This window comes from Dreissena polymorpha, chromosome 12 (genome assembly GCF_020536995.1).
Source record: "Dreissena polymorpha isolate Duluth1 chromosome 12, UMN_Dpol_1.0, whole genome shotgun sequence".
NCBI lineage: Eukaryota > Metazoa > Mollusca > Bivalvia > Myida > Dreissenidae > Dreissena > Dreissena polymorpha.
In genome coordinates, this window is record NC_068366.1 from 33,708,228 (window position 1) to 33,722,127 (window position 13,900).

The following is a 13,900-nucleotide window of genomic DNA, read 5'->3' on the forward strand; positions in this document are numbered from 1 at the left end:
TAGGTCAGGTACCAGCTCCCGGTTTCTCCCCAGCTCCCTTCATGAAGCAGTCTTTAACATTCTTTCCAAGGGATCTTCCGATCAATGTAAATTTCACCTTGGGATTTAACCTTCAAATTTAAAATATAAAAGTTCTCATTTATATGGGGTAAAGAAATCTGTACATAAATGAACATATATAGGTATAAATAACATTTAAGATTACAATAACCATAAAATACAGCCATTATGATTCAAATGGCATCGTTTTTCCTTAAAATTGCATTACATTTACTTATCCATTTACATTTCCCAGTGACAATACATAAATATGATAATGATCATAATTAATTCAATCAGGGGCGTAGCCAGACATAAAGGAATGTTACGCACAAATGGGGTAGGGGGTGACCTCCTCCAGCTGGTGGGGATTCGGGGGGCCTCTCCCGAGAAGCTTTTAAAAATCATATCATAAATGGTAGGCGCTGAGGTGTATTTGAGGGGATATTTGGCACTTAATATTACATCCTGTATTTATCTGAAAAGTGCTTTCACTTGATGGGACAGGTCAAGAAGTCATGAGACTTAATAAACTAATAATGATAATACTATGTTCAAACTTTATTTCTGCTATTTGACTCTGTGGTTTAATTAATTATCAAATGATAGACATTGTATGTCATTGTCATTTAGCTTGGCTTGTGTATAAATCTACTAGTTCAATTGTCATGAAAGATAAGTGTCAAACGCCTTTTCCTCGTTTCTGCAAATAGCTCATGAACTCTAGCTGCGTTCAGTTCCCTATCCCTGAACGTTAATGAGACCAACTCCAGACATGCATCCAGTAGTCATAGTTGACCTCAAGTAGGTTTTAAGGCGTCTCATGGTACTAAACGAGCGTTCTGTTGAAGCAGTTGATACTGGCATCGCAAGCAAAAGGGGGAAGCACCTAGCAACATTCCGATACAAGTGTTCAGGTAGAGCAGCGTGGTTTCCAGAGAAGGCGTAGATTGAATCTGTGTCTGTTCACAGCAGAATTTCGAAATGAAATTTTTTATATGAAATGTTTCTAGGTTAACTTCAAAATCCGCCTTTGCTGCCGAGACGATTGCGTTTGTTCGTTGATCATTGAGGTCTTGAACACGATCTGGTTATAGGTACTGCATGGCATATCTTTCATTTCCTTGTAAAAGCCGTACGTTGTTGAAGCTCTGCAAGTAAATGGTCCGCAAATGGTAAATACATATTGACCCTCCAGTAGTGGAATGCGGTAGCAGCCGGTGCATTAGGGCGGTTCTGCTGTCGTCCTGCACGTGGAAATGTAGGTTCAACATCAACGGAGCTTGCCATTTCAACGGCTTTTTCAAACAATGCCTGCTATAGAAGGGGATCGTTGCGTTTTGTCTCTACCTGTGTTTTAACGACCTCATCTTCCGTTGCAGCTTGCAGAAAATCGCATGAATTAAGTAGCATGAAGTTGTTTTGAGAGCGGCATACACGCAGACAGAACATGCTCTACGACCACCAGTGTAAAAATGAAACTAAACTGTGTAATAGCTGCTTTATAAGCGCCAGCCTTAGCATCATTATGTTTGGCTAAATCTTCAAGTGTGCGCACAACCGTTCCAAATGAAGCTTTGAATGTGAAAAGGGCTCGGTTCTGGCCGCCCAACGGGTCTCGCACAAAGTTTTGAGTTTGGTCATCTTGTCCATCTCAATCCAATCCGCATCACTTTTGCTAAGGAATTATTGAAACCGTAATAACCTCTTGGCTGGAGTACTGGAAACAAAATGCTATTTCCTAGACGGTCGTCATCATGTTTCTTGCAAAGGGCTCTTTGGACGCTTGAAAAACAGCAAGATTTTAAATAAATGATTGCGCTTTGCAATGTATATAAAGTGTTCTTGGAACAACTTGTTGAATGCGGGCTTTGACACCGCGGTGACAACTAAACATGTTTGCGGCCCCTTCGTACCCTTGGCCTCTCATCACTTCAGATTCAAATGACTAAAAGTAGTCTCGTAAATTATTGCTCTGAATTATCAGACTTGAGGAGATCTTAAATACTTACGGACATTAAGGTTAACCTCCTAAGGCAATAGGCTTACACTTTAAACCTTTTTTGGCAATGTTTACATTTTATTTTTTCTCAATGATGTTACGCACGTGCGTAAGTGCGTATCACTGGCTACGCCCCTGATTCAATTAACTAAATAAAAAAAGGATGCAGAAATGAAAATACAAACCTGTTGCAACTGTTATTCAGTATTCCAAAAATTCAGGCAGGTGCTGAACTATGAGACCATCACTTTAATCACCCACTTTGAATCTCTTTTGCAACAAACTTATTGTTGATTTACACATTGTAGTAAATACACATTGTTTTCATCACACAATACTTCATGCTGAAAGTCTTTCAAGACATTTTACACTAGAATAATAAGTCTTAATGTTCTTCAATAATACCTATAATCTAGCTCTAAGTCAGTTGCTGAAACCTGCTTGCTTTAAAAAAATAACTACCTAGCTGTGGTTCAATATAGAACCAATCAAAAGTTGATTGTTTTCAAATAGATGGTGACTGAACCAATCAAAAGTCTATCAACACCCCTTTGTTAGGCTAGATGGAGGACTGATAGGGACTGGCTAATCTCTTTATCTGATTCTTATCTGGTTCAGCCAAAAATTACATTATTTGATAAATATCCTCTGATAATGCACATTTCAACACCATAATATTTATTGAATAATTCCAGGGACATATTCACAGCACCCTTAGCACATTATATTTAATTGGAAATATTTAAATATAACATGCTGAATGGTGTTAGCAAATAATAATAATATTATAAATATTATTTTAATTGCCTTTTAAAATGTACATGTATGTTTATGGTCAATGTGGTAGACATTAATTGTATTGGGGTTAAATATCAATATAAGAATGTTCAAATACTTATTTTTTATGTTGAGGAGATATAATTGATGCTGGCAAGCCCAAATAATATTTTGACACTTTCAATATTTTAAATTAATTACCCACAGCCTGATTTAGTTGTATTTGCCCTTTTAATAGCTGTTATACCGATTCACATATTTTATGAGCAGACAAATTGCAACAAAAAGACAATTAACATTATGTGAAGATCAAAAACAATTCAGTACAACCAGTAACCGCTTTGAATTCAAACTGCACATTATATTATAACAGGTATATTACTATGTTAATTCATTTGTTGTAAATAAATTAAAGACACACTTTCTTAGAAGTGTGCTAAACGTGTGTCTTTTAAGATTTATCATTTTAAAGCAGATGTATGATAAAAGCGCACTTATGAAATAAAAGACTAACTTATGCTTTAAAAGACGCACATCAAAAAAGAAAAAACGCACTTTTGTACGAAAAAAACAACATCTGCAAATCTTAAAACACACTTCTTAGATAAAAGACTAACATTCTGCTCACATCTACACTCAAAAGCGCACTTGATGAGAAAAAAAAACGCACTAAAAACTAACTGTTTTACTTAAAAACTCACTTGGAAAGAAAAAAAAACACAAAATGTGAACTTAAACACACTTATGCACACTGAAAACACAGATATTTACTAAAAACACAGAATTTATGCACTTTTAAGTGTGCTAAATGTGTGTTTTGTTAAAAAGTGAGTTTTAATTCGAGAAGGGTCTGCACATAACATGAATGTCAGTCAAGTTTGTGGAAACAAACAACATTTTGTTTAAGCCTTATTACAGTCAGATCTTTACCTGTGCAGCCACTGATTTGTTCAGAATGTATTCTGCCTGTTGTCATATGACAAGGAGAAAACAGTCATATATGTAGTATAAAATATTTGTATTTATTTGCAAAGAAAATAAGTACAGAATAATGTAATAATTGTTGCAATCATCAAACTATATGCATGACTTTTATCAAGATGTATTAACCTCACCGGCATGTGACATTCTAACGAAAACATATTTATTTCCTGTCTATTTAAATTGATTGTTCTTCAAACTGATGTATGTTTTGAATTCACTTCAAAGGCATGTTCTTATTGTATAGGTATGAGTTTTAATGAGGATGAGTTTTATGTGCGTAAGTCAAAATGAACTATTCTGTTCTGTTGTCAGGTTGGCTGGGATGATGGGCGTGCGTTACGGCGCCACCTGGTGAGGACCATGATGGACTACCACAGCATCAGCAGCTACCGTGCCATCATCGCCTCCACCACCGCCATCATTAACCCGCAGAAGCGGCAGCATGCGCTACAAGAATCGTCTGGTGGCGATTCAGGGAACACTAGGGGCGACAACAGTTATACAGGTAAACTCAAGTGTATTTTAAGTTGCAGGGGTGTAGTTCGTAATTGTGATTGCCTTGTTTTCCATTTTTTATCCCTACTCTTAAGTGTGATTGTTTTTTAGATGGAAAACCGCTAAATGAATTTGCATAAAGTATTGTCCAAGATTAGCCTGTGCTTACTGAAGGTATGACATTTCTGCTTTTATTGTATTTTTTGTTTGAAAGAAAGTCTCTTCCAAGCAAAAAGTCTAGGCTAAAAAGTGTCATCCCTGATTAGACTGTGAAGACTGCACAGGCTTATCTGAAACGACACTTTACACACAGGCATTAAATCTATTTTCCCACAGCGTCGCTAATATACACTATGAACTGTAGCTTTCCAGGGTTGTCTTGGGACACTTTTACATTAACGATGCAGTTGTTTAGTACATCATTATGTCTGTGTTTGATCCTAAAAATCTGTCCACATACATCAATAACTGGTTTGTCCTAGGAAACAGACTTGAGATTATCAATTTATGTCTAAGGCCTTTTGATTCAAACAAGCTTAAACAAACATTATATTTCACAATTAACAAAAATATTTAAAATAAATTTAAAAAAATGCTTTGATCTTTACACATTGTAGTTTCCAAGTAGCTGTTTTATACCAACAGTATGTCTCATCATGTCTCATGTATGCTTGGGGTTTCTCCTAGAAGAAAATGTTGGTGATTTTTATTTGCAAGTCTTGTATTGGTAATATTTTTAAGAAAATATTCTTACATTATTAGCGTATTGTAAAGTAAACTTCCTGAAGGAGAATGTACATCAGAATAAGTTATTTTACGATAGATCTGATACTGGCTGAAAAATGTATTAATGGATAAAGAAATATTAGACAAAAAGTCGAACTAGTTGGGTTAAAAATAATAATGGCATTTAAAAATTACACAAGGGACTGATTCATAGTTTAACTTTTACACATACTATGTAGAAATGAAAAAAATTGATATGCTTTTGAAATGACATCCGGAGAGAAAATCTTCTTTTAATTCAATACTTTCTTCACACTGTTCAAATTGTTGTATATGGTCTTTTTAAGAAAGATGTTAATGATTGAGTCCTTACTTGACGTTTATTGATAGGTGTTGCAAGTCATGCACATCGATTAATAGCTTTTCATAGGTATGTGTATATTTTGAAGGCTAATGATTTGTCAATCAGTCAGTGTAATGTTGAGCCTGATATACAAGCAAGATAATTGTCTTCATGAAAGCAATTAGTTAAAACACAATAAACACAAATAAATGTGCAATAAATAGCACTATGTTAACACATTGTAGTTCATAGAAAAAAATGTCATTACCAAAATGATAAATGTCTTCATTAAAGCACACAATACAAACAACAAAAACACAAAGAAAAATAAGTGCACTGCAGATCCACTATGTTGTGATATGATATTTGGAAATGTCCAATATATTGGGAGTCGGCCTTGGAACGACATTTTTTCATCAACTTTTATTGTCTGTATAATCGGAAATTCATAACGAAATCCAGTTTATGCCTTCATTGTTTTAAGTGATTCTGTGCGTCACCTTTCAGGGCTTTTTTCCTGTTTTTGAGAAGCGGCCTTGGCTCCCCCATTTTGTGAAAAATCAGTTGCCAACTGTTTAAAATTTTGAAAAAATGAGTCGCAAACATTCTAAAATTGTGAAAATTTTAGTCGCAAACTTCTTGAAATGGTGAAAATTTTAGTCACGAATTTCCCGGAAAAGTGAAAAACAGCCATTCTTACAGACTAGTTTCTCTTGTTAATAGTTACATCCAATCAGCACTCAGGCTGCAGAATACACACCCTCCACATAGATTTGTATAAACTTTCACAGATCAATTCTGAACTATCTCAACGACTTTAGCGTTCTAGATACAGTGGAAACAACTTGTTTTTAATTTAGAGATATAAGTTTCACATTAAAAAAAAAAGTGCTACCAATTTGTATGCCCTACTTTGAAGAAGAGGGGGTATATTGTTTTGCTCATGTTGGTCCGTCCGTATGTATGTCCGTATGTATGTCTGTATATCCGTCCACCAGATGGTTTCCGGATGATAACTCAAGAACGCTTATGCCAAGGATCATGAAACTTCATAGGTACATTGATCATGACTCGCAGATGTTCCCTATCGATTTTCAGGTCACTAGGTCAAAGGTCAACGTCACGGTGACCTGAAATAGTAAAATGGTTTCCGGATGATAACTCAAGAACACTAAGCCTAGGATCATGAAACTTCATAGGTGCATTGATCATGACTTGCAGATAACCCCTTTTGATTTTCAGGTCACTAGGTCAAAGGTCAAGGTCATGGTGACCCGAAATAGTAAAATGGTTTCTGGATGATAACTCAAGAACGCTTAGGCCTAGGATCTTGAAACTTCATAGGTACATTGATCATGACTAATGATGAGCCCTATTGATTTTCAGGTCACTAGGTCAAAGGTCAAGGTCATGGTTACCCAAAATAGTAAAATGGTTTCCAGATGATAACTCAAGAACGCTTATGCCTAGGATCATGAAACTTCATAGGTACATTGATCATGACTTGCAGATGACCCCTATTGATTTTCAGGTCACTAGGTCAAAGGTCAAGGTCATGGTGACCCGAAATGGTAAAATGGTTTCCGGATGATAACTCAAGAACACTTATGCCTAGGATCATGAAACTTCATAGGTACATTGATCATGACTAGCAGATGACCCCTTTTGATTTTCAGGTCACTAGGTCAAAGGTCAAGGTCACAGTGACCCGAATAGTAAAATGGTTTCCGGATGATAACTCAAAATCGCTTATGCTTAAGGATCATGAAACTTCATAGGTACTTTGATCATGACTCGCAGATGACCCCTATTGATTTTCAGGTCACTAGGTCAAAGTTCAAGGTCACAGTGACATGAAACAGTAAAATGTTTTCCGGGTGATAACTCAAGAATTCTTAGGCCTAGGATCATGAAACTTCATAGGTACATTTATCATGACTTGCAGATGACCCCTATTGATTTTCAGGTCACTAGGTCAAAGGTCAAGGTCACAGTGACAAAAAACGTATTCACACAATGGCTGCCACTACAACTGACAGCCCATATGTTTTACAAACATCTCTTGTTAAATCAAAAGTAAAGATCTCAGCGTTCTCTGTACTAGGAAATTTGTATTCAGCAATCAAATAGCCCATGCTTTCAAAAAAGATAAATAACAGGATGTTGTACATGAAGTATAATTTTTGCATGCTGTTCCACACAGGCTAATCAAGGGCTACACTTTCCGCCCTGGATTTACTGGTAAGAAGAGACTTCCTTTAAATTAAGAATACCATTAAAGCAGAAATAGTTGTACCTGTGTCGACTGCACAGTCTAATCTGGTGCGATAGTTTACGCACATGCTTTATGCCCAGTTTTTCCAGAACAAGCTCAACTTTAAAAAAAAGCTGTTCAATCATTGGATAAATGTTAATATATTTGACGTTCATGAACATTTTATCCATGTTTCAGTGTTTGACCGCAGAGAGTACCTGGTGAAGGAGTTGTTGGCCACTGAGCGGGAATATCTCAGACGTCTCCAACATGTCCTGGAAAACTATGCCGAACCTTTCAGGTGAGTACAGTGTGATAATGATGGTGTGATAATAAAAGTGTGATTTTATGGGTGTTTGCCATACCTTTCAGGTGAGTCAGTGTGATAACATCGTTGTGATAATAAAGGTATGATTTTATGGGTGTTGGTTGGCTGAAAAATGGACAATGATTTGGACAATCCATATGCTTGACTATGATTATCACTGATTTGGACATATCTAAAATACTGTTACAAGAATGGCATTTCATGGCTACTGATTTCTTATAGTGGTCAAACATCTCCATTATTTCTTTACCATGGTCGTCCATTATATTGAATGGTCATTTCTGCAGAGCAGTAATAACTTGCATGGTGGTTCACAGCAGTTACTTTCCTATTCCCAAAATTGACGTTAAAACTCTGGGAAGAGGTTGAAATCTTGTTTCATTTGGTTATTGCTGTTGTTACAGGAAGTTCACCTCTTTAACAGTGGAGGAACATAAAGTGCTGTTTGTGAGCCTGGAACCAATCATCTCTCTGTCAGCCATGGTTGCCTCAAAGGTGAGATTGCTGGAAACCAATCAGTGTCATCTGGTTATGATACATTTTGTATTGAGATGGCAATCTTTAAAAAAAAATCAAAATTAAATGTTACAGCTACAGAAACACCTTTTATTACTGTTTTTTAAAGTGTGCATGCATGCACTGTTTCTTATGAGTTCTCACTGTATTTTGCAAACTTAAAGTGTTGTGAACAAATGATTTAATGTTAATTAAAATGTACTTAGAAGGCAAACTTTTGCATTAAAAGTTAAATATTAAATGCATTCCAGGTTATGTTAAAATATGATGTTCATTCCGTCAATATTGTATCATAAAAAATCTTCATCTGATGTTTACTACTGTTACATTTAGAAAGTTTGTTTATAAAGGGATGCAACTCTTTCATGTTACTTTGAATTGCATATTAGTGTTCTCCCTTTTAATATTGTGATTTTAACTTGCTTATCAATATTTTACAATATAATCCCTTCAACAGTGGGAGCATAATAACAGGAACATTTTACTTTTCAGTGCTGTTCTATTAATTAATTATGTTTTTTAATGGTCCAGATGATCACACACCAGCTGATGATGTTAACAAGTTTTTATGTCCCCCACCACTATAGTTGAGGATATATTGTTTTTGCCCTGTCTGTTGGTTTGTTGCTTTGTTTGTTTGCGTCAAACTTTAACATTTGCCATAACTTTTGCAATATTGAAGATAGCGACTTGATATTTGGCATGCATGTGAATCTCATGGAGCTGCACATTCTGTGCGGTGAAAGGTCAAGGTCATCCTTCAAGCTCAAAGGTCAAATATATGGCTTCAAAGCAGCGTAGTAGGGGACATTGTGTTTCTGACAAACACATGTCTTGTTTACATTAAAACTATTAAAGTTGTCAATTGCAGTATTGTTATACTTAGAATAGCGATTTCCTCTATTTCAGTTAATGGTTTGTTGCCTCATTTGCAACAACAATCTTAATGATGTAAATTTTTTTTAATTTTACTCCATATTAATTTCAATATAGACAACAAACTTTTTGATAAAGTTCTGTAGTTTTGTTGATAAAACCCATATTAATTATTCTTTAATAACATAAAATGTAAAGTCAAGATTGTGTTAAACTTTATGGTAATGTACAGACTGTTGGATGCAATTATATGATTCTTGCTCGGGGGAAACAAGTTTTAATGCACGCACATAAAGTATTGTTCCAGATTAGCCTGTGGAATCTGAATAGGCTAATCAGAAACGAAACATGTCAACTAGACTATATTTTCACTAAGAAAAGACATTAGAAAAACTTGCAAAACAATAAAACCTTAAAGTGTCTTCCCTGATTAGCCTGTGCAGACTGCGCTGGGTAATCTGAGATGACAATTTTACGCTCAAGCATTTAGCCCTTATTTCCCAGAGAAAGGTTAGTATACGTGTATGTGAGTTACAGTACTCCCATTAAAACAGTCAGCCGTTTGGAAATGTCAGTGCATTCTTTCGGACCAATAAGAAATGTTACCAAAAATAGAACAACATGCATGCGGGGGAATCGTAATCCATCAAATGGTCAAAACAGCATGTGAAAATTGAACCAAGTGCAAATCAATGAATCAGTTCATATTGGTGGCTATTTGTTACTATTGAACAGCATCATTTCTGTGTACCTTGGCACACATTTAACCTTTTGACTTTTTAATGTAAAATAAACATAGCCGATGAATGGATATTGAACTTTCAATTTTGATTTAGGATTTGTGGTAGTTTAAATACAACAAATCACAAATTGTCATATTTGGATTTTATTGTGTTTGTAGGTTTGCTATACAATAAGATTTAAGCCAGTCACTGGGAAAAGCAGTCTTAATGCATTATTTAAATATTATTGCAATGAGGTAGTTTTATGTTTTAATGATTTCTTTTGAATATGTCAAGCAAGTAATTAACAGTTTGCTTGAAATTTAGTACATAAAACCAGTATTGCTATAATAAAGTGGTTTTTTAATAGAAATATTGACAAGTGCTATAGAAATATTTCTGACTGAAATCTGGTAGGGTTTGCCAAAAAAATGTTTAAATTAACATAAGGTAGAGTGTTTTTTATTTGTTCTTATTTAAGGTAATATATTATCACATACATGTATAAGTAAGGCTAAATTAAATAACATCTAGTGAAAATGTATTTTCCCAGTGGTGACTTGTCAATCAAATTTGTATTTACCATACATCTCTTTATATTTTAGTAACCCATTATAGCCTGTGAGGGCATTATATGCTTAATTTACTGATAATCTTTTGACAAACTGTCTTAGACAAATAGAACAACACATTTTTTATGCTCCCCCAAAATTTATTTTGGGGGGAGCATATAGTCGCCGCTTCGTCTGTCCATCCGTGTGTCCGTGCGTCCGTGCACAATTTTTGTCCGGGCTATTTCTCAGCAACTAATGACCGGAATTCAATGAAACTTTATGGGAAGCTTCAATATCAAGAGGAGATGTGCATATTATCAGCGGGTTCTGGTCGGATGATTTTTCACAGAGTTATGTCCCTTTAAAGTTTTCCATTAACTGTACATATAGTGCAATTTTAGTAACCCATTATTATAGCCTGTGAGGGCATTATATGCTTAATTTACTGATAATCTTTTGACAAACTGTCTTAGACAAATAGAACAACACATTTTTTATGCTCCCCCAAAATTTATTTTGGGGAGAGCATATAGTCGCCGCTTCGTCTGTTCATCCGTGTGTCCGTCCATGTGTCCGTGCGTCCGTGCACAATTTTTGTCTGGGCTATTTCTCAGCAACTAATGAATGGACTTCAATGAAACTTTATGGGAAGCTTCACTACCAAGAGGAGATGTGCATATTATCAGCGGGTTCTGGTCGGATGATTTTTCACAGAGTTATGGCCCTTTGAAATTTTCCATTAACTGTACATATAGTGCAATTCTTGTCTGGGCTATTTCTCAGCAACTAATGACCAGAATTCAATGAAACTTTATGGGAAGCTTCACAGAGAGGAGATGTGCATATTATAAGTGGGTTCTGGTCGGATGATTTTTCACAGAGTTATGGCCCTTTGAAATTTTCCATTACCTGTACATATAGTGCAATTCTTGTCCGGGCTATTTCTCAGCAACTAATGACCGGAATTCAATGAAACTTTATGGGAAGCTTCACTACGAAGAGGAGATGTGCATATTATCAGCTGGTTCTGGTTGGATGATTTTTTACAGAGTTATGGCCCTTTGAAATTTTCCATTAACTGTACATATAGTGCAATTCTTGTCCGGGCTATTTCTTAGCAACTAATGACTGGAATTCAATGAAACTTTATGGGAAGCTTCACTACCAAGAAGAGATGTGCATATTATCAGCGGGTTATGGTCGGATGATTTTTCACAGAGTTATGGCCCTCTTTGAAAAAATTCTTGTCCCCCCAACTACTGTGCCCTCAAGCGACTCCTTTTATCTGAATATATAGTGCAATATTGTGACAAAAAAAACTTTGGGGAGCATCACCCGTCTCCGACGGTTTCTTGTTTTTGTAATGTTGCAAGCAGTGATTCACTACAATCATGCTTTACCCTGTTTACGGTGCATGACAGCTGTTACAAAGCGCACCATTGGTGCAAAAAGGTACCATGTGACATTGAAATTTAAAGACCTTTTTGCACAGATTGAGCGAAATATTTCGATCATTAGCAAGTTCAAGATAACCATTTGAGTCTTTTCTTTTGCACCTTTCTTTTACAGAGCAATCACATCACGTTTTGGTGTTGTTGTTTTGCAAAAATCACATAGTCAACGTCAAATGATATCATGTCAGTACTGCCTGCATCATGATAGTAGGGAAACATACAATCTTGGAATTTGGACATATTAAACAGGGAAACAAATGTCAGAAACAATTGTGGATACAGTGTTTCTTTCTAGACCTATAAAAAGTTGATCACATATGAGTGAACATCTGCAACATGGTCAAAAAAAGTCATGTCCTGTCAGGTCAGGATGTGCCAAATATAACATAGCGTTTAAAACGCAAACAAAATGGTTCAGTCTCTCAATATTCCAGTAATTCTATCTCCTAGGTTACTACATGATACCTAAAATATGTGAAAATGAACCCTATACGTTGTATATCATATGACAATTATGCGGTTATAAGGACGTTGTCAGCTTTCATTAAATCACTGCCCTTTTCTCCAATTATTGACTTAACGTGCAATGGTCAGACACCCAGTTTGGGGTTACACTGTTGTAGCTGAAATGGAAAGTTTATAGCAGAAAAGTCAGTTTTGTGCCCACCCATTGCAGTTGATTGCGGTTAAAAGGCTGTGTGGCCTTTAACAACATTTTTGAAAGTTGTTCATATTACTTCATTGAAGTACATAGGCCACATACGTTGCAGTATAATCAACAAGGACAAAGTAGAAGAAATGTAAACAGGTTATTTCTTAAATGCAATTTTGCCTCTCCATAAGGGATGTCTGGTTACAAAACACAGAGGTGCTTATGTGCAATTTGTACCTTATCCAGCCGAATTTATTTCCTGCTCCAGGTGGATGTGAGTTTGACCCTTCTTCAGTATACTAGACAAGTGTGTTTTCATATGGGTAGTCTGGTTGTCCCCACCCCAAACACCACCACTGGGATCATAAGACAACACCTTTATATGAAATCCTGAAAAAGAAACAAAAAAGCTGGAGCAGCTATAGTTCATGATTCCAAGAGCTTAAAGGGTGTGCATAAAGTATTGTCCCAGATAGGCCTGTGCACTTTACTCCTAGACATACTTGCACATGTTGGAATGTTGGTGGTAATATTTATGTGACTGGAATGAGAATTGGAAGCAAACAATATGTTCAATGAATTCATGATCATGTAGCAGACTTGTTTGGCAGGGTGAGGCTACATACACTCTAACCCTGATGATACATAATTAAAGCCCCAATGCCCCAAATTCTTTAAAATGCATCTAAGTTTAGTGCAAAATACAAACGAAAATACATGAAATTGTTTAAAAATTATTGTTTATAACAAAAATCATATGGTGTCTGAAATCTGATAATGGGCGGATTGAAAACATTTAGTTTACTATGTTAATTCCAAGCAAATATTAGAGTATATTTGTCATTTTAATAAATTGTTACTGAATATACACATAATTTAATGTTTCCCTTTTCAACTACCTTGTCTTTAATGAAATATGTGCTATTTACTCTCATATAAGCATTGGTACTTTAACAATGCATTCAAGGCTCTCAATAAACCAGTATAAACTGTTTTGGTATGGGTGTGTAGATACATTAATATGAGCGTCCCCTAAGAAGTAAGTCGGTCTGCGTTGGAACTTCATTATGCATAATTCGCATGACATAAACAGTAAACAGACAGTCACTGTGGTCTATTTGGGATGCCTTGTTTACATTTGTTGAATTATTAATTCACAGAAGTATTTAGTACTTTGT

The 13,900-nt window shown here is 35.7% G+C and overlaps 1 protein-coding gene across 2 annotated transcripts in view; it reads left to right on the forward strand.

The window, feature by feature from the left end:
• The window catches only part of LOC127853683 (uncharacterized), a 171,132-nt gene that overhangs the window by 19,344 nt on the left and 137,888 nt on the right, over positions 1–13,900 (forward strand). For both annotated transcript variants that reach the window (XM_052388397.1, XM_052388396.1), the window contains exons 2-4: positions 4,115–4,307; positions 7,819–7,921; positions 8,353–8,443. In XM_052388397.1, coding sequence (XP_052244357.1) covers positions 4,163–4,307; positions 7,819–7,921; positions 8,353–8,443 — 339 coding nt within the window. In that variant the 5' untranslated portion in view covers positions 4,115–4,162. The remainder of the gene's footprint in view (positions 1–4,114; positions 4,308–7,818; positions 7,922–8,352; positions 8,444–13,900) is intronic.